At 42.1% G+C, this 25,454-nt stretch overlaps 1 protein-coding gene across 3 annotated transcripts in view; it reads left to right on the forward strand.

Moving 5' to 3' along the window:
- The window catches only part of RAD51B (RAD51 paralog B), a 424,424-nt gene that overhangs the window by 25,223 nt on the left and 373,747 nt on the right, over positions 1-25,454 (forward strand). For 2 of the 3 annotated variants that reach the window (XR_004240589.1, XM_032110706.1), the window contains exons 2-4: positions 16,792-16,885; positions 17,692-17,805; positions 20,753-20,869. Coding sequence is in view for 2 of the 3 variants with exons in the window: in XM_032110706.1 (XP_031966597.1) it covers positions 16,802-16,885; positions 17,692-17,805; positions 20,753-20,869 (315 nt within the window). In the remaining variant the exon portion in view is untranslated. Of the gene's footprint in view, positions 1-15,735; positions 15,894-16,791; positions 16,886-17,691; positions 17,806-20,752; positions 20,870-25,454 lie in introns of those variants that run through there. The other variant, XM_032110707.1, reaches the window with a different exon arrangement.

Below are 25,454 nucleotides of genomic sequence, written 5' to 3' on the forward strand. Positions count from 1 at the left end.
CCCAAAGTGTATGATTGCTTGAACTTACTCTGAACTCTAAGGAGCGTTTAAAATGTCCAGTCCTCTTTCTCTCCAGGTGATTCCCAGCTTACAACTTTGGAAAAATACGTCACCTTGGGATATGCAAGCTACTGCTCATTAAGCCAGCATAGGTACTAAAAGCCATGCAGCGCTGTGCTCCATCCTGCTGAGTTAATCATGCTGAGAAGCAGAATAGAAACACTTCAGAGTGTGCTGCCGTTTGGCTATACCACTTCAGGACCTGAATTAGTACAAATGCCTGCTCAGGAATGCATTTTGCCTTATAAAATGTACTCTTAATTCCATGCTTAAGAGGAAGAAAGACAGAGATCCAAATGAGCTTCATCACTGCTTCTGATCTTACTTGAGATCTTACTTGCTTAAAATTTCAGCTGCTTAATTGAGACCCTGAAGACCAAATGTGGAAGGTGACTTCTTAAGCTCTGGAGCAGGTCAGTAGCATCACACAACTGCACTCTGCATTGCACGGGCTGTGCTGTGCAGCTCCAGTGCACAGCCAGGATGGGCTTCCACCGTACAAGGACTGTGATGAGTAGAGGGGGTGATAAAAGCACTGCTGATCATGGTGGCAGAGTAAGGACTGGTCGTGACATTCCCAAATCTTCAAGACCTAGACAGGTTGAAAGAAGCTCTTCATATTCTCTGTATCTGGCACTTCTCACAGGTCTAAAGCAAATTGGCAGTTTTTTTATTCTAAGAGATGCATATCATTTCCTTGACTCTTCACTCTGGAGTCTGGGCAGCTCACTCCTCCTATTCTAGGCACTGGATTTTCTGCTATGAATGGCCTTCATTAGTGTCTCAGAAAATAGCAGTTTTTAAATCGTAATCCCAAATGTTTGACGTCAGTTTGTATTTATGCTTTAGTCAATTTAGGAGCTAAAGACCCTTAAGTATCTGGTGATGCTGTTTGTTTATACTGTTGTTTGGCATGCTGTCCTGCTTTAATGCTATAATGCAGAAGAAAGAGAAGGAAATACAAGTAATTTGCTCCTTAATAAAAATACATAAACATGCATTTGAGACAACATTTATTAAATAGCTGAGATGTGCATATGCTTACAGATGTCTGGCCTTTCAAATATGGGACACTTTCTAGTGCAGAATTTGCTTTCCATCATAGTTAATCACCTTTGCAATGTTTCTGTATTGCTATTTCAGTGTGGTTCTTTACGTAGTATTTTGGGAATGAGAATAACAGTATTTTCACTTATCACTGAAGGATTTTTTAAGTGCTTTTCACAAACTAATGAAATAATTCTTCCTTCTGAAGAATTACTGAAGTGGGTCAGAATTAACTCCAAATAGCACTTATCAGGAGCTAATGAAAATGTCCTGACAGTTCCCAAAAGGCCATTTCAGAAAGAGAAAAGGGAGTTTAACACTTCACCTCTTAACCAAGTTTCCGTATTTGTGGAGTGAGTTAATAACATTCCAACAAAGTTGGGAAACTGGGAAAGTGCTACCTGGTTTCCACCATATGAAGCTGTCCCAGAAATGGTTATGCATATCGTCACGTTGCTCTGTCTGCCCAGCACATGAAGGGACTGTCAGAGCCGATAGCCCAGTATCTTGTATAAAATAGGACTGATTCCCTCTGTCTGCTACATAATCCCATCTCCATCAGTAGAATACTTTTGGGTAAATATTGCTAGGGGCAACAAGCTATGTTAAAGGCTAAACTGAGGTGACCATCTGCTCTATCAGCTCGTGTTGCTGTTACTGCAGAGCTTATCTGTGATGCTGTTTCCGTTGTCAGACCACTCATCTGATACCACAGCTCTTCCTACTGCTCCTCTTTCTCCAGCAGCTCCTTTGGGGTATCCTGTCCTTTTCCATGCTTCCAAGCCCATTGCTGCAGTGACAAGTAACCAAGCCCCCCTACCCTAGTCTGAACCCCTCCTTTGACAATTGAACAAAAATGCTGTGTTAAATGATTGCTGATGAGTGTACCTTCCATTGAAGCCTACAACAGTTGCGGTTTTCAGTGCTTTGAAAAGCAGAGAACATTTTACACACTTGCCTTCAGGTAGAAGTATAGCAACAAGTATGCAATTACTGTTCAGTGCATTTGCTCTACCTTCCACATAACGGTGGAACACAATAGATTTTCAAGGCTAAATTCAGCAAAAAGCTTCTCTGGTCAATCTCTTTGAGTTTCAATGAATGTAGAATAGTACATAATTTCACCTCATCTTCCACATAAATGTGTATACACATAGTGAGTATGTTTAGATGCACAAACATAGCTGGTGGCATACATGCTGCATTGTAATTCCTACCAGCAGCCATCCCCTGTTTAGCTGCCCACTCACTGCCACTTTCTTGAGCAGATGAGATCCAGAGAATATCTAAAATAAAGTCCACATACATATGAGAAAGGTTAAGATCTAAGTTGAATGTTCTTGACCTTGCAAGCTGCATGTCTGTGTGCTTTGGTATGGCCTCAGTTAGATGTGTCAGGGTATTAAAGTCCCTAATTGTTAAGCAGTCAGCTCAGAGAAGGAAGCTAGGCCTAGGTTTTTCAAATATGTTTTACATATGGTGTTTAAATCAGATTAAGTCCAAGGCAAACATATCATACTATCCTGCTTCATCTTTAAAAAAAGGGGAGTTATCACTTGGGGGCATTCTGGTTCCTTTGATAGGGTTTGGCTTCCAGCCTGTATGCACTCTATTATTGCTAAGGAGAGCAGTGTGTACTCTGCTGAGTCAAACCCATCCCATCCACTCCTTTTCCTCAGCTAAGGCATCAACCAAAAGTACTCCCACCCAGGCTGTAATGTTGATCCTAGTTGTCCTGTTCTTCTGCTGCTCCATCTTTTGGCCACTGATCTGTCTGCTGTCTCCAATCTCAGTCACATTGCAAATTCTCCAGGCCAGGCCTCGTGTTTTTGTCGTCACATTGATGTGAGCATGTCCCTAATTGGATCTGTAAGTGCTATATTATTAGAGACAGTAAGCATTAAAAAAAGTTTCTTGAAATTTTCAAGGATAAGAGTAAACATCCCAGCTCTGTTCCACAAATAAAAGAGCTTGACCAAAACATCCAGGAGGTACCTCTGTTGACCCTTTCCATCCAGCCTTGTCTGCCACACAGGAAGGCAAATCCCTGATAATGATTTGAGCATGCCAGCAACACCAGAGTGGAGCATGGCTTGTGGCACACTAGGAGCCTCCTCTGTGTGACTCCTCTTCAGGTGACACACAGGTGTCCACCTTAGCCAGATGCTGGCATTCTCTAGCAAAACAGATTATTAATGTCACTGGATGGTGAACTGGCTCTTCAGCAGAGGCTGATTTCAGTTAGCATGGTAATGATAATGCTACTTTAGTAGATAAGTGTGATGACAACACACAGCTGTCCTTTGATCTCACAGTAAGGACAGCATGGCCCCCAGCAGTGTGCTTATACTGGGGCTTTGTGCTGGATGACTGCTGAAAGTAGCGCAAACATCTCCAAACAACAGCATAGGCTGCAGTTGTCCTGGCCACTGACCTCTGAGCATGCACCCAGCATGAAACTTGTGGTGTTACACCATCCCAGCAAGGCTACCTGTAACCTTATGGCTGCCAGCAAAGCCAGCAGTAAACCTGGCCTTGACTGCTGTCATGTATGGTTCATTAAACCTTATTTCTCTGCTTTATCTTCCATTGCCCATCCTGTCCTTCCTCTCTGCCTCACTAGCTGCCTCCTGGCAAGGTTTTATTGCCCGTTAGGGCTTTAGTGTTCATCTCTATTTCCTGTTTTGGATCCGAGGACTTAATCCTTGCTACCTGACAATTTTTTCTTGGCTGGGGCTTCACAGCATTGTTACCTCCAGCTCTTTGTTGTCACCTCCTTATGGCCACTCTGTTGTCTCTCCTTCCTCAGGAATCCCTGTTCAGATCAGCTGTGTCCCCAGTCCCCAGCACCCCCACCCAGTTATGCAGCTTTTACTGCCATCTTCCCATGTTCCAGATCTCTGCCTCCCTCCTAGCTTGCCACCATCTCACTAGACCAGCATTTTTCTTGGCTCCTCTGGCATCTCTTCCTGAATGAGCTACCAACAACTTGAACCACCAGCAGCCAGGGTGGATTTCTGGTCCCCTTTTTCTTCTCATGTACCCCCCTTTTGTCCTTTCTCCCTGGAAGATAAATAATGGGAGATATTATCATAAAAAATGGGAAAGGCAGAGACATCTTTGACCTTGTCTTCTGCTCTTCCATATTTGCCTGGCCTTTGTGTTTTACTACCTTGTCCCTGCCCCCTGAGGTCTCCCTCCTGGACTGGTGCTGGTGTTTCACATTACTCATCCTGTACCCAGCTGACCTGCTAGAACATACCCTTCTCCCCATGCCAGTCTGTCTCACTAGCCCTACAAAACTCAGCAAATTAAATCATCTGCGTATCTATTTCACATATTTATGAGTGAGATACTAATCCCTGCATAGTGAAAGGGTCAGATGCACAAAAGGGGAAATGAGGACATCAGCATTAAAGGGAGAAGTGGGGGAGGGGAAGACTGAGACCGAGAACAAGGGCAGGGCAGACGTCAAGGAGATGAGTTTACAGTGTTGAAAAAAAATACAGAAAACTGAAATGAGCAGATCTGAGTATCATTGGCAAGCCACCTTGATTGTTCTTTCCTTGCTAGTTCTGCATTTAAAGCACTCTTTTCTGCTTCCTACACCTATGTATTCAGAGCAGAGACCAAGTCCTCAACTGGCTCAGAAAAATATATAAAGAAATTTAAAAAACAGGAGATGCCCCTTTTCTCTTGTGTCTTCTATGAAAAGAAATGTCTCTCCTTCCCTTTCATGCCCAGTGGGAACGCTGATCTGTCAGACTGATCTATTTGCCAAGGCTGTCCTCCCAGGCCTCCTTGCCAATTGTCACTGTGCAAGCAGGAAAACTCCTCCTGGCTTCCCCAGCACAGCTCATGTGCCGTGAGGTCTCGGTGGGCAAAGGATTTGCATGTGATGCCATGACCGCGACCTCGCGAAATGGCTCCGTTTCCCATCTGTTGTGTGCTGTTGCCTTCCAAGGACACAAAAGCATGTGAAATGTCTGTTGGATACAGATACCTCTCAGGCTGCAGCCACGATAAAACAACCCTCCTTAAAGCAATAGAGAGAGATTGGGTTTTTTATTGCCCTGTAAAGGATTCTGCAATGAGTGAGCTGGAGATTTGACAGTTGCATCCCAGTCATATTTTAACACAACACAGACAGCAGATGCTTCAAGAAGATTATATTTCTTCATGTGCATTGGGTCTCCAGGGAGATTACACATTCAGGGTCAAGGGCTTTAGAGGGCTGGCCCTACAGCCCTGCAGGAGGATTTTTCTGTTACCAGCAAAAAATATCTGTAAAGCACAGGGCATTCTGCCAAGCCCTCTATATGGAGTCAGCAGGAAATGCTGCTCCCAAGAGATTTTACCTACAGCTCTGTCAGGGATAGCTTTTATTATAACAATAGCATTGATCAAATATCCCCATTGCTGCATCACCTTGCAGCCCAAGTATTGGGGCTGAGCCTGAGCAGAGGAGCAGTGGTTACTCATTGAACTGTTAAAAGGCTATTTGTGTGTGGGAAAACTGTCTGCTTTTGTAAAGGCGGGCAGAAATGGGCACTTTGTCACTGTATGGTGTTTTTGAAATGCAGATATCTTGGCCAAGAAAATCATTAGCTGGTCAGCTCATAAGACCATGCAACGGAGACAATTATATGCAAAGATGCAATGAAAGCACTCTTGGGGTTCTCACTGTACACACTGACAAGACAGAGATGTTTTAATGAGGTTTTACAAAGAAGCTCCCTCCTCCTACTCTCAATCCTGCGTGATTGTTATCTTCTTTGTATATTGAAGGATTAAGACTGAGCAAGCCCTGCTGGAATAGGAATTGCCATGAGATTTAGCAATCCAAACCTTGACATCAGCCCCTCTAAAATCCAGTCCTGAACTATCTGTAAGTATCAGTACAACTCAAATGCAGATACAGGCACTCCAGGGTGCCAGCTCACAGCCAGAGTACTCAGTGGCCTCTGGGACCAGCCTAGCCCAGCACAGGCAGGTGGTACTCACCCAGGTTCTGGCAGGTGCTGAAACCAGACTATTGCAACAAGGAGTGCCTGTGCAGCCCAGTTGCTTGCAAGACAAAAGCATGCACCAGCACAGACATGGACCTTCCTACAACTGGTTCCTGAAAAGAAGGAGAAGGTAGTGGCCTTAGTCTGGAATAATTTGTTATTCTGTGTCTCATGCTTGCAGGCTCTCGCTCATAGCTTGCAGGCTCTGTGTAAAATGCTACTAAATCATAAAGGGAATGTTTTATGCTCACTGAATGGTGAAATCAGTAACACTGGATGAGAACCAAAGGGAACATGGACCTCACTTATTACTGCCTCAGACAAAGCTGCTTCAAATGTCCATGTTTTGGTAAGGAAAGAACACCAACCAAGGAAACCAGGATTTACCTCAAGTGCTGAAATCTGCACAAGAGAAGGAAGCTGGTTTTAACAAGTGCCCTCCAAAACCTGCAGAGCCATATGGGGTATCAGTGTGGCTTTGTAGTGCTGCTGGCTTAAAAACATGAACTACCCCACTATGTTCCCCCCACCCTCATGCACAGAGGTTAATGGTGTCAGAAATGGTAAATGTCAGGAAGTGTTCCCGAGGTGGAATGTAGATAATAAATTTCATTTTACTAAGTCATCAGTCTTCCCATCTGGTGTATAAGAAGGAGGTCTTGCTCTTCTTGGATTCCTTCAATATCCACACTTCCGTGGCTGAAGTGGTGTCAGCGATTTCCTTTTTTCTCCAGGTTTTGAACAGGCAGAAGGAGGAATGGAGGCACTCGTAAGCAGAGGAAGTTAGCAGCAGGGAGGAAAGACTCTGAGAATTCCTGTCCATACTGTAGTGGTTTGGCTCAAAATACTCATTACTGTTTATCTTCTGTGAGATAAGAATTACGAGAAATGCAAAGCAGGCACCAAACTTGAAAGAATATAAAGAAGTTTATTAACAGACCTAAAAGAGGGAAAAAAAAATTATACCACCTTCAGAACTCTCCTCCTCCCCCCACCTTCCTCCCTTCTCCCACTGACAATGTAAAAAGACAACCCTTGAGATGTTCAGTCTGTTTACCACTTCCACAATAACCTTGTTCAGTCCATTTAGAAAGAGAAGTCTCTTCTTGCTCGTGCTATGAAAACATTATCACAACGAGACAGCCGCCCACTTCCAAATATTGTTCAGTCCATTTAGGAAGAGGAGTCTCTCTGCCTGCATGTGAGTCCTTTCCCCCGACTTGCAGCTTTTCCCGCAACTGCTTTCGAGGGTCCACTCTTGAAGTTTTTTGGGGTACAATTTTAAGGTTGAACCGTTCAGAAACAAAAACAGAGGCCCTTCTCCTTCCCTGGGAGCAAAGGGTCTTCCTCATCTTCATCGTTAGGACTATCTCTGGGAGCATCTCTAGGGACTGAGGTTTCTCCTTTCCCATTTGGAGCAAAAGTCCTCATCTGGTCCATCTCTAGGGACTGAGGTTTTCTCCTTTCCCGTTTGGAGCCAAAGTCCTCATCTGGTCCATCTCTCCCTGTCCAAACTTCTCATGAAATTACAGCTGCGTCAGCATCTGCCTATCTCAGCGCAGGTGCTTCTGCTCACGAGCTGAACACTCCACCCCCCATATCTTCATGAAATGACAACGGGATACTCTGATATTCACAGCAGAATTTCAGCTTTAAGCATCTCCTCTCTCTCTTCCCTCAGGTTTTCAGCTCTTCACAGCAATAAAAGGGTTAATCTCACCTCGGCCTTGCAGCTTTGCAGCTGGAATGTTGAATGTTTCTTATCGCAGTGGAGAGGGGGGAGAGCCGAGCCGCTCCGGCTGCCCACGGCAAGGCAGTGGGGGGCGTTCCACGGCTGGAACAGGTCCATCGGCTCCAGGATGGCCATGGCCCGCTGGCCCCCACACGGGGCCCGCAGCCACCTGTCCCAGCGCCGGAAACGAGAGAGAGCTTGGGGGGGAGTTTGTCTATTCTTAAATGTGGATCACAGAGGTGGTCACAACTTTAAGTGGCTTAAAGAATTGTCCATATTCAAACTGGCCAGCTGATAGGTTCTGTCAGGTCCCAGAGGAAACTGTAAGCACCCCTTAGCAAGGACATCCCTTCTGGGACTGTGCTTGCTAACCGATGACACATACCAACCTATTTTTTTTTTCCATTTCATTTAAAATACATCGTTTTGATATTATGTGTTGATTTCAATTGTTGACAGATTGCATAAAGGATCCAGTGTGTTACTCTTGGCATTTTTGGCAGATAGGAAGGCAAGCTATCCAGTTAGGATCAGCAGCTAACCCAGAACAAAGCTTAATCTCCAGCCAAAAGCTTAATCCAACAGAAACCAAACATCTGCTCTTCTCGGGTGTGCTGAGATGGAGACAGAAGCCTTGGCTTCTGGATGGCTCCAGAATTGTTCTTCATCTTCTGATTCTTCCCAGACAGCAATGCAGGGCATGGGCACTCGCTCTGTGGTTTAGGTAAAAGACTGTGGTGTAGGATGGCAGAATTACAGCTGTGAAACCTCAGAGTGAACCCTACATAGGTCTAGGACAATTAACAGTATCCCTCCCTTGCCCTGTAAAACATTCTGCTCTTTCTGGATTTTCTCTCCTAGTGTCTCTTTTCATACACAGCAGATTGAAACCATTATCCCTGGAATAAGAGGGTGAATGCTGCTTTTTTTTCAGTGTATCTCATTTCTGACCTCTGCTGCTTTTTACTATTCTAGTCCTGGTTTATAATAAGAAATTGAAAGCTCAAAGATTTTCTTCACATCTGACATTCATTCATCCTCCCAGCTTCTTTCTGTCCCTGTCAGATTAAAGGCAGAAAGAAAGAAACAATCAAAATTGTGTGTTTATGGTCTGTGTTTTTAATACCCAAACCCCTGCTTCTGTTCTTAGTCTGATTTACTGTAACTTGATTCACTTCACTGACCTTATTCTGAATCCTCACCAATGTAAGAAGAAAGTTGGGTGATATATTTAAATACTATATATTTTAAACATAACACTGAGAGTTAAGACAAACAAGTCATCTTGCTCATCTGTCCCTTCCCCAGCTGTGATGACTTGTCTATATTCCCAATCTTAACATTCAAGCCTAGATATTTGAAAAGTGACCATAGATTTAGAGTGACTCAAGTTTTATCAGTCTGGGACATCTCTCTCCTGATTCTCTTCAGATGGCTCCAGTAAGAAGTATGTCAGCTGTGCACCCCTGGGGATGAAAGTATTTCAAGCTGGAAGCCTTAAAATGAAGCCAGCTCAAATCAGAGGCTTTAAAAAATCATTTGGCCTTTGTATGTGACTTGGTGAGTCCCCACTGCGAGGTCAGGGAAGCACACAGCTCCCAGTGGAAGCTGAATGAGATCCAGTTGAATCAAACTTTTGGTACCATACGGCTGTTGACTCACACAGCCCAGGATACACCTGTCCCTGCTGATGCCGTGACAGCACAGCTGATGAAAGTCATTGATGAATGCAGGATGTCTCTATCTTCTGTCAGCTCAGTGGCACCTTTCCTTATGGTGCATTTTATTTTGCAAGGCTGAGAGTGTTCTCATTTCATTCCCTTTCCCTCTTTGCTGTGAAAACTGAGGTCTGGGAAAATATTCCTTCAGTTACTGAACTGGATTGGACTCTGATGCTTCATGCAGATTTATAAGCCTATATCCTAAAGACCACTGAAACAAAAGTTCAGTTATTAGACAATTAATAGGACCCCAGCTCAGCAAAACAGCTAATCATGCATTCAGCTTCTTGCTGTACAAATGTCCTATTTTACTTCAATTAAGTATAGGCCTAATTTGCTGCATAGTTAATTTAATGCAATTTGCTGTAATGATTTATTTAAAAAATAGCTGTGGCTCTGTAAAATCAATTTGTCATGGGTAGTCAATATAGGGTGAGGATAATGTGATCATAGCTATAGATCATGCCCAAACACTGAGTGACAAACATGCTTGCCTGGATAGTCTCTATAGTAATTGAGTTGCTCATCCCAGTAAAATGGATAAGAAGTACCATGCTTCAAGGTAAAAAAATAGTCACCACAGAATTAACCTGAGCTCTTCTTTCCTCTGTGGTTAAATCTTCTATAATTATCCACTAAGAGATCTCTTCCATCTGTTCTCCAACACTGCTAAGACACAGGACACTGGGCCTCTGTTTTGATCTTGTTTGAGACTGCTGAGTTCCTTGTAGGTGTGTGTGAGCATGAGTAATATCCAATTGCAGGGCATGAAGATGTCTCATTCTTTCACAGGCAAGCAGAAAACTATAAAGCACAACTACTGTGGCAGTGGAGACATTCTTCTGCTTTCTCTGCCCAGGTTTGGTGGAGTGTTCTGTCTTCCAGGCCACTCGGCCACCTTTGGAAACCCTTCAGCAACATCTTCTAGGAGAATGGTGACGATGTCTGGAGTAGTTTCCTTTGTAGTTCCAGCCATAGGGATCTCATTCATTGCTTTAAAAATAAGTAGAATGAAATGCATGCAACAGCCAAAGGCCCCAGACCAAACGATTAAAGGAATGAAATGTTCCAGGCTTTGTTTGCTTTCTGGTGTGTGTGTTGTTTGAAATAAGAGCTACTGGGCTGAGATCAGCTGCAGGATTATCAGAGCAATCAATCTGTATCATCACAAAGTGAAGACTCTTTTCTCCCATTTCTGGCAACTGCACAGGGATGAGTGTCTGAGATCTACTCTTCTCTGCTGGTGTTGTCTGAGCAAAAAAGCTCATCTCTCAGTCAAGTCCACTGGTTCCTGTTGTCTCTTTTCTCCACTGAAGAATTCTACAGATGGAGTGAGGGCTGTAGCTGAAAGCAACAGATGTCTTACCCTAATTGCTAAAACCAGGCACCATCAGTGCTAATTTCATGGTGTCTGACTCTGAGTGTGATGACAAGGGATACACAGTGCACTTTCACTACTGGTCACTGTGAGGTACTTGGATTTTTCTAGTCTAATTGCAGCTTCTCAATAGAGGCTGGATGCTGTGAAAGCCCACTCCCGTGATATTTGTCACTTCTTTGTCTATCTCAGCATCTCAGGGAAAGCTGGAGGAAATTCTCTGTTGAGAGTGGCAAGGTCTGGTGATTGCAGACTGCTACTGGGACAACCACAGCAACTTCAGTAAACAGAAGGTCAAGACAAGGCAGTAAAAAAGTGGATCTGGTAAGCCACAGGTTAAAGGCAGGAGCATGTCAGGTTTGTTTTATGTGAGGTAAATGTGGTTTAGCATGTACAGGTAAAGATATGTTCTGGTAACAACAACTTCACAAAGACTTATGCTGCTGCTATATCAGTTCATGCCCTTCTCATCTACCAGAAACTTAACAGGGAAATATAAAAAGTCCAAAGACTTGAATGAATCCTCCTGTCCCTTTAACCAGAAAAAGCTAAATGAAGTAGGAAGCTGATCTTGGAGGGTAATCTTCTTAGATGAGTACAGGCTAAAAGTGGAATAATCCCCGAAGTCTCTCAATTTGTTTGTTGTAGTTTGGGTAGAAAGCAAACGCAGATGAGTTTTTCAAAGCTGTAACGTGCAGGTGGGGCTGTCCTTCTGCCTGCAATAGCAGTGAGTGTGGCTAGTCTGCTTTTTTGTGAAAAGGGTAGGAGGTACAGACACTCCCTTTCAAAAAACTCTATATTGCTGCTGAATATTTCTGAAATAGTTTGGGGGGTTATGGATAATTCTGGGTTCATAGCAGCATGTATGAAGAGGCAGAAAACAGAGAAATGCCTTCTGTCTTCCTGAGGAAAAAAAAAAGTCTTTTTCCTGGGTGTAAAGGTGTGTGGTCAGACAGGTCTTCACTAACACCTGAGGAGGATTCATTAAAATTGGGTTTAATCCTTCCTGAGCAGGAGGAAAAAGGTTAATTGCCTGGGGAGAAGCATTTATCCGGTCCACAGACGATTCAGAGGACTGGGGGGTGGGGGGAAGAATAAGTCAAAATGAAAAGATGGGTTACTGTTTCACAGGTCTGTTGTTCTTGATTTGTTTATTATAGTTGATGGCAACAGTGCTGAGCAGCTTCTAGAAACAACAGAAAGGCGGTCTCCTTTCCCCCCACCCCATCCCTGAAGCAGATGCATCTGGCAAAATCTCGAGTTGAAGTAGCTTTGCTAAAGCTGTGCTGGTATGGACGGCATGGAAAATAAAGTGTTTTTAACCAGGGTGCAGGCCTCCTTGTGAGATCTTTTGAATTTCTTTTTTTGAGATGGGGAAACCTCAAAGGATTGGAAGTAAATCTCCAGTTCCTCTGGGGAGATAGACACAGACAGAATACTTTATTGGAGGGTCCTTTGTGTACTGTTATTGAGTAACCTCTTGGGACCTTAATCCCAGGAAAGCATGGGCTGTTCTATAACTGTTTTCCAGTCTCCAGAGCTCATGGGTAATTTCTTTCTGTTAAAGAATGTGGTAGGCATCAAGCAGATAACCCCAAGGAATAAGAATATATTAGGCTAATTAGACACTAGTCAGCAAGCATAAGGTGGAGAATTGCTTTGAATATCTGGATTACCCTTGTGAGTCAGAATTGTTGCTGTATTCTCCTGGAGTAGACGCTTTTGGGGAAATATTTTCACAGGAGTAGGGGAACACTGCTAATTTTAAGGCAAGAATTGATAGTTGGAAAATAGTAATAAACCTGAGGATTGTAGTCAGTATCAGTGAGCTGATGCTGTGTTGGTAATTACGTGAATCATCTGAAATGTTCCAGAATGCAAACTATTATCTGAAAATGCTCACAAAAGGCTGTCTTGGCTTTGAGGAAGAAACTTTTCTGTGGAATCTGTTCCAGAAAGGAAACATTTTACCATTATCTTTTAAATTCTAGGGACCTGCAGAATTATTAACTACTGAGTATTTATTTGGGTAAGAAATGATAAGTATTTCATCATGTGTCCTTAAAATTAGACTCTATCCCTTTCTGCTTGCCCCTGAGCAAGCTAATCACCATTCCCCTTTTTATTTTAATGGGTGTGCTTGATGTTAGATCCTTTTGATTCTATGAGACCTCATTTGTTGTTGCTGTTATACTTCTGTCTTTCTGTGACTCTTCCTCCAGTGTTGCCAGTTTAAATGACCTTCTTATGTTAATGTGGTGGAACTCAGTTCTTCTAAAGTAATCATCTCTTAGCTTTATTAATCCTTTCTTGTTATAAGTTCCAGAAGGAGCAAAAGGCTTAGCCTAGCACAGTTCTCTGCTGTATCATGCCTGACACATGAGTCTATTGGACTGGCACCCCTTACTCTCTTTGCAGACTAAATAGGTAAAACCAAAGCCAAGATGGAAAACAGATACCCTGTTGTGGAGGGGCTTGACCAAGGTCACAGAGCAGAGCTGTTTGCAGAGTGCCCTGATTCCCCAGCGACTACTGTCCTAGTCAAACATATGGAAGCTGTGGTGCTGCCTGCTGTGTTGCTGCTTGAGAATGTTGGCAGTGACTAAGCATATGTGAACACAGCTCTGGTTATCCTCTGAATGTTCTCTCTCTCAAGTTACACAGAGAAGATGATGTACAATTATTTGGCAGTAGGTTTAAAGGTGTATCTGCATATCTGAGAAGCAGACTGTGGAACAGTCACGACACCTCTGAGAAATGATGTTCAAAGAACTTGCAGGACAGGCACCTGGCTGTATTGATTTCGCTCACAAATTTTCTAAACTGCTTGGCTGGTAAGATTTTCTTCCCTTGCTCAACATCCCAAAACAGTTCTCTGGTTTAATACAGGTATTTTGTTTATGTAGAAAGTGGAAAGGAAGCCTGTTGGCCTGGAGGTGAAGGGAAAGCCCTGATGCATTTGTGGGAGGAAAGAAAAGTCATCAAGGCAATGCTCCCTTTTACTCTGGTGGGAAGGTAGGGCTTCTGCTGCCCCTGTACTGGGGAGGAAATAGTAGTTCATAACAAGTTATACTATGGTCATGTCCCTTTTTACACTGAAACTAAACTGCAGCAACAGACATCTTTTCCCTTTTCTTACACAGCTTTTCCCAATTGTGACTCATATTTTTCAAATCAACTTTTAAAGGCCAACTACACTAGGAGGAGCTCTTCCTCCATGCCATCTCTCCCTGTTCGGCTACCTTTTCACTACAGCTCTGAGTTGCTTTTGTATGGGCTGCTTTCTCCCTGGCCAGCTTCTTAAATCCTCTGACTTCTTTGAGCATGTAAGTTCCCTTCAGGGTATGACAGAAACACTAATTCCCTCACTCTTTTTGAAATTACGGTTGTTGGGCATTTCATGATAGCTTCGTGCTGCTTCTGCTGTTCACTCATTTGGAAGAGTGGCTGAAGTGTTCTGTAGTTTGCAGCTTCACTGTGGCATTTGCTTTTCAGAATAGACAAAAGCCCAGACATGAAGTTCCCAATGTGCAGTTTTTCAGTTAGGTGTCCAAGGTAATTTGGCTCATTTTTTCTTCAGTTGGGTTATTTTTCAGTACTGTAAAGATTATGCAGATAACTTGTACACAGTATTAAGTTCAATACTTTCTACTATAACTTAGAGTGAGTTGGAAAACTCACCCCCTAGACATTCACGTCAGTCATGTTTGATGACTGCTTCTCCCTGTTACATTCAGAAATTCCCTGTATCAGGAATAGTGTGGCCAGCAGGACTAGGGAAATTATTCTTCCTCTGCATTTGGCACTGGTGAGACCACATCTCGAGTACTGGGTCCAGTTCTGAACCCCTGAGTTCAGGAAGTACATTAAGGTGCTGGAGCATGTCCAGAGAACGGCAACAGAGGTGGTAAAGGGTCTTTAGTTCAATGAGGAGCAGCTGAGGGAGCTGGGGTTGTTTAGCCTGGAGAAAAGGAGGGTCAGGGCCTTATCATTCTCCACAACTTCCTGAAAAGAGACTGTAGCCAGGTGGGGTGTGGCCTCCTCTCCCCGGTAACCAACAGGACAAGAGGACATAGACTTAAACTGCACCAGGGGAGGTTTAGGTTGGCTGTTAGGAGGGATTTCTTCACAGAAAGAGTGATTGGGCATTGGAATGAGCTGCCCAGGGAGGTGGTGGCGGCATCACTGTCCCTGCACTTGTTTAAGGAAAGACTAGATGTAGCACTTAGTGCCAGGGTGTGACAAGGTGGTGTTCGGTTATAGGTTGGACTTGATGACCCCAGAGCTATTTTCCAACCTAGTTGATTCCGTGATTCACATGATGGGGCATTTCTCTCACAGCTGGCAGCAGACCAGGTGTCTGTGAGCCCTAAAGATGAAGGCAAGCACATAATTCCAATATTCTTTACTAACAACTGACCGCGTGTATGGCACTCTCCATGCTAGGGACTTTCGGGTTTTGTAGATGCTTTTGTGCAGAGGACGGAAAGAATTTCTACACTACAGCACAAGAACCCCGTGCAAGGCTCCACCTCCTCGGAGGCGCTCACGTTCACGGGCGAAAGGAACACTGAACACCCCACTGGGCCCTCAGTCTCGGCAAAAGAGATCAGTCTCCTGACTGAGCGAGTGCAGGCGGACACTACCCGGAGCAACGCCGCCGCCATACCAGGCGCGCCCGCTCTCAGGAACTACCGCTCCCGGCATGCCCCGCGCACCGCCGCTGTCAGCGCTGCACGATGATTGGCGGCAGCACAGCCAATCGCGAGCGCAGGCCTTGCCCGGGGGCCCCGCCCCGCCGCGCCCACCGCGGGGAACCTTTGAAAAGTTTTCGGCTGCGCGGGGTCGCTCCCGCGGCGGGGCTGGTCCGGCACGGCCCGGCTGGGGCTGGCCGGAGACCCGCGGGGCCGGGGCTGGTTTGCCGCGGGAGACCCCCGAGCCGTGGGGTGAGGCTGGTTTGCGGCGGGAGCGGGTTTTCTGGTTCCCGCGGTTTTCGCTGCCGGGGCGAGAGGGGGCCGGGCTGCGTCTCCGGCTGCAGGCGCATCCCTGTGACCCGGCCTGGTGCGGCGGAGGGAGCCTGAAACTTTGGGGTCTCTTCCTGTTTAAGGAGAATTTTGTAGAGTGGGCAATAAAGTTTCCATCTTGTGAAGATGTGAAGGCCTGTGCATCTGCAAAGTTGTAGCAATTGTGTTATGGCAAACGTTTGCAATATTTGCACTTGCTACATTATAAAAACCTTTGTTTTGCCTACATGTCCGTATGAATTAATGCTAGGAATGTTGCCTAAATAGTATGTGTGAAACAGCGACATGGTCAAGCGTATGTATGTGTGCGCTTTCGGTTGTACTGGGCTGGACAGCATCCCGTGGCGTTTTGTTCAGTAGAACTCAGTGTCAGTGGGTCACCAAAACTGAGTGTTGTATTCTAGCAGTGTATGTTCTAGGGCTGAATGCTCACTGTGATTGCTCTACAGTTCATGTTCAGGCATCCAAAGATAATTTTTTCTTGCCAGTGCAGTGTAGCTTGAGTTCTTGTTCAGCTTATGACTGTGTAATTTCCAGCTCTCTTATGTCCCTGAAACATCTGTCCTATAGACATTGCTGACATTTCCGTTCTTACTGGTATGTTCGCATACATGGTCAAATATGAGGAGATGTAATTTAACGAAACTGCATTCAGACTGGTAACGTAATTTAATGTGACACAGGCTTACATGGGAAATCTATATCACATTACATTATGTGTATGTGCACACCTCCCTGTTCTTTAGCATGGAGTTAGTGGAATCGTCCACACAGTCGTATTCAAATCTTCTTTCAAAGATTTTTTTTGTTTGCCCTGTAGATTGGGAAGCATGGCTGCTAAGAAACTAAGAAGAGCACAGTTGTCTCAGGAGATGTGTGAAAGGCTGAGTCGCTATCAGATCACTACCTGTCAGGTGAAAGGGTTATTTTTTTTGTGGGGGGTGGGTTTTTTGTGGTTTGATTTGGTTTGGTGGTTTTGGTGTGGCTTTCTTTTTTTTCTTTTTTTTTTTTTTTTTGGTGTGTGTGTCTGTGTTGTTTTAATGCATGTCAAATTCACTTTTTGGTAGTTTAATTAAACAGGGAGCTTTACTTTCTATAAAGTAGAGGGGGCATTTCAGACTCTATCTGGCCTGCTGCCTTGTAAAAATAGAGCTTCAAAATGATAGATGCCTAACTAAAACATTTAAACTTTTATGTACTTGCTGTCCGTGTGGAGGTAGGGAAGTTGCAGAAGCAGCTCTGCAGAGAAGGACCTGGGGGTGCAGGTGGACAACAAACTGTCCATGAGCCAGCAGTGCCCTTGTGGCCAAGAAGGGCAATGGGATCCTGAGCTGCATTAGGAAGGGCATGGCCAGGAGGTTGAGGGAGGTGATCCTGTCCCTCTACTCAGCCCTGGTGAGGCCTGACCTGGAGTGCTGTGTCCAGTTCTGGGCTTATCAGTACAAGAGAGACAGGGAGATCCTGGAGCAGGTTGAGTGGAGGGCTATGAAGATGAAGAGGGGACTGGAACATCTCTCTTACAAGGAAGGGCTGAGGGAGCTGGGTCTGTTCAGCCTGGAGAAGAGATGACTGAGAGGGGACGTCATCAATGGCTATGAGTATCTGAAGGGAGCGTTGGTAAATCTGTGGAATATGTACTAGTTTTGTACAGATTGCATCAGTTTAGTCCCCAGCCTGGATTTGTAGGTTGAGCTCTCTGAACTGCTCTATAATCTTTCAGGACTTCTTATGTCTTTCCCTCTTGGAGCTAATGAAAGTGACGGGACAGAGCTTCTATGAGGTGCAGAAGCTTCTTTGTAAGGTCAGCCGAGCTTGTGCTCCCAAAATGCAGACAGTAAGTATGCTTGTGTTGATACTGTTTTGATACAATATCTGGGAAAAAGCTGAACATTGTTGCTCATCTTTTTAGCTGGGAGGCTTGTGGTGTCTCAGTTTTATTGCGCAAGAACATAAAGTTTTTATTTCTAAATGTAGGTCTCTGATGTACTTTAGGTTGATGCAGTTACATTTATTAGGTATTATAGCCCCATGAGATTGTTCAGGCTTGCAGCATCGGTTCCAAGTGCAGTAGGGAAATAAGTCATACTCTCTGGCAATCTAGCATGTAAAATTGCTTCTAGTTTGGCTCCTGCAACTAAAAAAATAAAAATTTTGTTTAGTCCAAGAAAATAATAAGAATTCTGGTATAAATTTGGTTTAGGTATAGAAGTGGTGCCAAGAAGTGAAGTGATCCTGAAAATAATTTCTTGAGGACTTTTTCCACCCATGTAAATGAGCTGTAGTGTAGCCTTAGGCTACAGTAGCCTAACTGGGGAGGGTGCAAGAACGAAACGCGTTAGCTGCAATGCAGTGGCGGCATTTTCTTATCTTTTTTGAATTCACGTGAAAATGTCTTTTAGAACAGAGAGGATACACACAGTTCTGACCCCATTCAATGCAATCCCCTTTTTATTCCTGACAAAAATAATCCATGTCAAAGTTTATTATGTGTAATTGGCGTAGTAATTGTAGCAGTAATTCTGTGAAACTTTAAATTCACTAATATGCTGCAATAAAGTTAGTAATAGAAGAATTAATAACTTGTACTGAATGTATTTAAAGCTAGCTAATTACTAGTTTTTCACCAGTAACTGTTACTAATTAATAAATTGGAGAGAAATGGAAGTTTAAACAGAGTTCTAGAATTTGCTTTTGCCTGTCATCCACTCTTCTCTATTCAATCAAGTTTCTTTGCTGAGAAGCCTGGCGAATGCTGAAGTTTATCAGACAACAGTGGTCAAGGTCTGTTAATAGAGAGCGAGCTGACAGGTGATCAGCTGTGTAAGTGCCTGCAATACAGAGCTGTGCTTCCAGAAACAGATGTTAGCTGTTTTTAAGGGATGTGAATTTAATCTTTGCAAGCACAGGATACCAAATGGACTTCATGTCTGAGTGAGTGATGTAGCATCAAGACCAATGTAGCAAGAAGGTTTGACAATACCTTTGAGTAAAAAACCCATCTAAATAAATTAAATAATAAGAGGTATAAAAAAGGGGAAGATACTGTCCAGATATAACATTGGAAGCAAAATTTGAGAGTATGCCAGGATACACATTAAAGCCCCAATTTCTGGAAAACTTGCCTTCCATTATGAAGTATAGAGTGAGGACTACTGAGCTCATCAGAGAGGAAGTTAGTTTAGAGGTGACTTGATCACATTGTAAACTGAGTAGAAAAAGATAATCATGTTAGAGACCTTCTAGAATCTAGGTGAACAAAAAGCTGAGCAAGATCCAGTGGCTGGAAGATAAATTTAAAAGTAAATCCCTGAAATGGGAAGAAATAAGAAAATCTGTAGAAACTAACAGAGGGTGTGATTGGAAAAGCTTGTCTACAGATGTTATAATTTTTCATTGACTCTTGCTTTAAGGATTGAATTTTTTTAGTGAAAGACAGTCTTGTTCAACTTTAATTTTGTGGGCTAAATCCAGAAAATGCTGGGTAAAATTTTAGAGACCATGTAAAGCAGGAAAGAAAGAATAGAATATTCTTTCCATGGTCTACAGTGTTTATTTGCAGTTTACAAGGTTTAAGTCCTATCAGAGGTTAAATGAAGAAGTGATTAAATTAAAATGTTTCAAATCCTTCTACATTAGTTCATGTGTTCACTCTTAAAGTTTGCAAACTCCTCTCCCTTTTGAGTGAGGTACATGCCCTTGGTTATAATGGCCTGTTGTGTGTCTTGAAAGCTGTTTTGCTGGCTTGTTGTCCCAACAAATACGGACTGAAACATCTGGGATTCAATGGTGTGGTTATTTCCTTAGTTATCAATGATTTCTCTGGAGGTGCTTCCATAGTACATTGTATTCCCAGCAGAGTGTCTTAACACCGGAATGAATCTGATGCCTGCATTTCTCTCAGGCATAGAGAAATCTGATTTTCTGGAGTGGTCAGTCATGGCAGGTTATGGTGGTATGCTGTAACAGGGCTTCAAGAATCTCTCAAATCTCTGTTGTTGGGCCAGGAGCCTGAAACCTCTGGGAACTCTGTACTATAGAGCAACTCTGTTATAGGTCTTGGGCTGTTTCTCCTAAAAATCAAACTTCTGATGTTCAGGATGCTCTGTGGTTAAGGTAGTGTCAGTTCTAGCAGAAACATGTTCTGGTGTTTCCAGATACGTTCTTTCATTTTGTTATTTTTTCTTTGTCTAGTTTAAGTTGATTTCCCAAAGGAGAATAATTTGTAAAAAACACAGAATTCTAATCTTGGACCAGTTTGTCTAGTCAGTTGAAGAACTAGGAATGCCAACCATTTTCAGTTCTGTAGCTGTCCTGTCTTCTTGACAAATCTTCCTCACCAAAGTGGAAAATTATGAATGGCTATAATATCAACCCAGGCTTATTCAAAGACTCAGGAATCTTTAGGAAACGTTTCCCTTAATCCATGTAGTTGCAAATTGGTAATGAACATTGATCAGGGAGTTTTACAGGTTGGAAACAAAGTTTGTTGAATAGGAGCAGAAACAACTTTTGTCACGTCATGATTAAAGGCTTATTATTTAATATTGTGGTGATGGAGAAAAAAAGACTTAAATTTACTCTGTGAGCTATAAATGGGATATAAATATGAGGAAGGATGATGAGCTAAGAGCAGAGTATAGCTGAATATAACAATACTTCTCTCACTGTTGGTGTTAAGTCATACCAGGTTGTTGAAAGCAAATACGATTTTCCTATTTCCATTAAAAAAAGCATTTTCTGATTTGCTTGTTTTCTTCTGATATTTTTCCCTCTTTTTGTAGGCTTATGAAATGAAACTAAGGAAGTGTGTCAATCCTTCTTCAGCTTTTTTATCTACCACGCTCCATAGTTTGGATAAAGTCTTGCATGGTGGAGTGCCTTGTGGATCCCTCACAGAGGTAAATTGTTTAATATATTTTACTTTAGTTGAGCATTCTACCTAGAAGTCAAAAGTCACAGATACGTTGGACTGTCTTGTGTCAGGTGCTTCAAACACTATAAAATACACAAAAATTTTTGAATGAGAACAGTCCTTGCCAAGTGCTTTTCTTTGTCTACTGTGGCAAATTGTCGCAGCAGAGGAATAAAAATGAGACATGATGAAAATCTTACTATGAAGAAAATACTTTTGTTTTTTGCACCCTATAATCAAGCTAGATTGATTTTGATCTATGATAGAAATGACTTATGAAATCTAACGGTGATTTAAAACATGCTAGAGTTCAAGCAACACTGAGTTGAGACTAAACAGTTTCTGCTCTAGGATCTCTTATGTAATGAGGGGCTATTATTTTTTAAAGATTCTGAGTATTTCTTTTTGTGGACAATGGAATACACACCATACAGGTTACCATAAAAATGTTTAAGAATGCATCCATGAACTTAAATTGATCTGTCAGAATGAATATTTTCTTCATATCTAGACCTAGCTTTGTTGTCAATTTATTGTAAGAAATTTGGAGCAGAAGAACTTAAGGTGAATACCACAAGTCTTTAAATTCTGGGAGAAACAACTTGCTATATTCTGTTTCTTTGAAGAAGAGCTGTTCCTATATAGTAGGAAGTATATGTAGTAGTGATATGTGTGGTCCTGAGATTGTAACTCTGCTGCTGTTGAGCATAGTGCCTTAGCAGGAGATGAGCTTTTGGTTCCTAAAAATATTTTCTTTATCAGCAAAGCAGTGGCTGGACTTTGTCTTTTCTTATGGATTGTGGTTCATGTGGTCAGCTGATGAAATAGCACAGTCCATGTTTGAAAAGAGATGATGCATGCTTACAGCTACAATGTAGCTTTCCAGGAATTCTGTGTGGTCCACTCACCATTCCTCACTGGCGTCAGAGAATGGCTGTTCACATGCCTATGTTGCTTAAACTTCTGAATTGTGCTTCTTTAGCCGAAGTGGAGAGCCACTGCTGCAGAGGCAGGAGAAAGAAGTAGAATAGAGATGTGTCTTTTCTGTGATAGGATGATTTGTCCTTGATCTTGTAGCTGGCTCAGGAGTGGTGCCCAAATATTTGAAATACTGAATATGAATTTTTTTTTCTGCTAAAAAAACCAAGTGAATGTGATCCTTTTGGATTCTAAGAGCCACACAGTTAATTTACAAGGCTGCTGGTAACAGTGTCATAAATATTTGTCTGTTCTTAATCCTAAATGGAGCTGTCACTCAGCAGTCAATGCAGTCTGTTTGATGTGTTCTTGCCTGAAGACCAGGTAGAATGGCTCTAGAGCAGTAATAGAATTCAGGCTTGCTGATTGCCATGTTCTTGGCATTGCTCCAGAGGAAGATCTGGGGAAAAACAGTGGTTAACATGCTGGGAGTTTTCGGGGAGTTTAGTTGACCTTTAAGCTTTATGTTGGCTAAGTTTTGTTTAAAAGTAAGCTCTGCAAGCAGTTGATCTCAAACTATGGATGTCAAATGTAATTTTCCTGAGATGATATAAAATAATGCTCTACAGGAAGTTAATGTAAGTGCTTAATTTTCCAGAGCTACATGTTTTGTACTACCTCTTAACCTGGTTAATTATCACAATACTCAATTTTAATATTCCCCCCCAGTGATTTCCTAAAATATTTAGCTCTTTAAATATAAGAAAACATCAGTAACTGTTGATAAACTGTACTTTAAGAATAGTCATGCTCCCTATGTACCATTGTATTTAAAGTTAGTTGGGGGGGAATGAACATATTCAAAGACAGGCCAAACTTTTATCTGAATGTAGATGAAAAGCACAGCACCAGGAAAGGTAAAATTATACTTTTAATTTTTCTTCTAAAAAAAAGCATTTCAATGTGAATTTTTTTGTATTCTAAGATATTTTGGTTAAAAATGAGAAGACCTGCCTGGTGCAGTTCTCTACAGTGGGGGATCTCACCAAGGGAGGGAGGGAGATGTTGACATCTGTGCAAGACACGTAGTGGATGAGACCAGAACTGCAAGCACTGCGTCCTTCCACCTTGAGCTTGGTTGATGACTGATACATAACTATTTACTCAGAAATATTGTAGAGATAACTAGGTAGGATCCAGAAATTTGATGAATAACTCAAAAGATAAGATGTGTCTGAGAAAAAATAAAATAGTGTATTGCTTTTTATTTGCCTTTTAGATACTCAGTGTGGAGAGCAATTACAGCACCTATTAGGGGTTTCTCAGCAAATGTAAAGGCAGATAACCATTAACTATACAAAAACTGTTTTTTTTTCTTTTAAAGCCTGGTTCTTGGGATTTTTAAAAGCATTTTTGCAAGTGTCTTGAGATCTGAAGTAGTTTAAAAGGTTGGCAGCACTCTGAGTGTTCATCAGGATTATTAAATGAAATTTTAGTAGAAAGCTATCAAGTGCCTGCTGCTGCTGCTTTGATGCTGTGCTTCTGCTGCTTTTATGCTCTACTGCAGCTTGTGAACGTTTTCAGGTCTTTTTCTGTTCTTTTTTGGATTCTAGTGATTTTAGGATTTAACAACTTTAATTTGCTTTTTTGCAATTCACTGGAGCATAGCTGACAAGTAGATTGTCTTCTAGTAATTTTGAATTAGACAGATATTTTAAGTCTGAGAGAAGTTCTCTTCAAAAGTATGCTGGATTCAGCATTTACTTCCTTATTGGTATGGCTAAATCATTGTCTTTCTGTTACTTTAGCCAGCAGTGAAGGTGGCTGGAAACTTGGAATTTGAGTACCTTATCAGAGGGATTAAGATTTGTGGTGGTATCTTCTACAGCCAAGACTTCTTGCTTTTTGAGTGCCAGAGGGATTTGATTTGCATTACACTGTCTCAGATCATTCTTTTTCCAAGCCACTATTAGGTTTTAAGTCGGAGACTAAATCATAGCTGAAATTCTGTGGTCAGAGCTTTTGGCCAAGTTTCATGACGAAAAATTAAAATAGTTACTTTTTTTGAATATTGAAGAGTTTAATCTTCTGGTAGATGAAGAAGAATTAGCTCGTGATTTCATCCAAACCCTACAGGTGTGCCAGAGAAAATAATACATAACTCATTGAAAAATAATTTATCTCTGCCTAATAAAATATACTTTTAAAAACTGTTGGAGTCTTCATGTTTCTATCTAGGTGATTTTTTTTTCAGAGCAAATTTAGAGTAAAACAAACCAAAAAAACTTTTTGCTGACATTCAATTTACATTTATTAGAGGGATTTCAAGTAGGATTCTGTTGTTCTAAACACTTGCTGAAACAGTGCTAGCTACAATAAAATGTAGTTTTATAAAATTGTTCACTGTGGATTATTTAAAAGCCTGTTTTAAGGCGCTTTAAAGGAATGCGAATTAAACATGAAGTATTGTCTTTGGGAATAGAAATACTTTCTTGCTCCACTGGCTTGCTTCCTTGTGCTGGGTCATACTGCAAGGTTCCCTCATTTTCTGATATGATGCTCATATCCTTGGACATTTCTATAGCATCTCTGCTGAATTAGCTTCTGTATCAGCCACTGAAATGGATGTTGGTTCCAGTGCAACTCCCAGGCAAGGCTAAAACTACAAATGTTTTTATGAATTATCGTCACAGTTGTCCAAACATTTTAATTTAACAGTCTGGATTGATATCCTTGCCTCATTCATTTCAAGTCGTCTTTTTAACAAGAAACAACTGGTGAGATTCATTGGCTATCACAGTCTGAGGAATGTGTATTGCCTCTGCACTTTTTATGTATGCTTTGGGTTCATATTAAATTGTAGCAGCTATTGCTGATATGATAGTTTGTAATTTATGTACACTGGCTGGGGAACAGATAATTGCATAAATATGACTGATTCCTGATCTGTAATTCACTAAATGCAGTGTGTGCTTCTAAACAAAAATCATCTAATGCTTTTCTTGCATTAAAGCTTCAAGTTGATTGATTGATATGGCTTGGCTTTCAGGCCTTGTTTAAAGACAAAAGTGATTAAAAGGATTTTAACCAACTTTAACTGTAGCTAATGTGATCCTTCAACGTTTCCCTCTGTGCTTCAAGTCATGCTGCTGCTGCTTAAAAAAAACCCCATAGAAATACTGTAATATCTCGCAGTGGAAGAGTGTTTCTGCTTGAAACCAAACTACTGTGCATGTAGTCTCAAAAATCAGTTTGATTTTGAGTGTCTGTTGTAAAGTTTCTTTTTAAATTTAAAACAACAGCTCTGTATTTAGGCTTTTGTTCTGGCAGTACTAGGTGTTTTGAGAAGGCATGCTTTGTTTTACAGTTCAACCTCCCTGGAGAGACTTGCTTTTACACCTTGCATTACTTGTTTGTTGCTACTAGCATCAGAATGAACCCATCACTGTGTTTTTACTGCCTAAAGTCACTTTGGTTTTGCTGTTTTTTGGCCCTCTTACTATTTAAGATTTCATCATATTCCTTCCCAGAAGTGGTGACAATGCGATATTGTATTTAAAGACCCTCTGTAGTAGTAATGAACTTACAATTATCTGAACACAGAGCCCAGCATTCAGATAAAATCTCTGGAAGATCTGCAGTGGATAAAGAAC

This window comes from Corvus moneduloides, chromosome 6 (assembly GCF_009650955.1).
Source record: "Corvus moneduloides isolate bCorMon1 chromosome 6, bCorMon1.pri, whole genome shotgun sequence".
Taxonomy (NCBI): domain Eukaryota; kingdom Metazoa; phylum Chordata; class Aves; order Passeriformes; family Corvidae; genus Corvus; species Corvus moneduloides.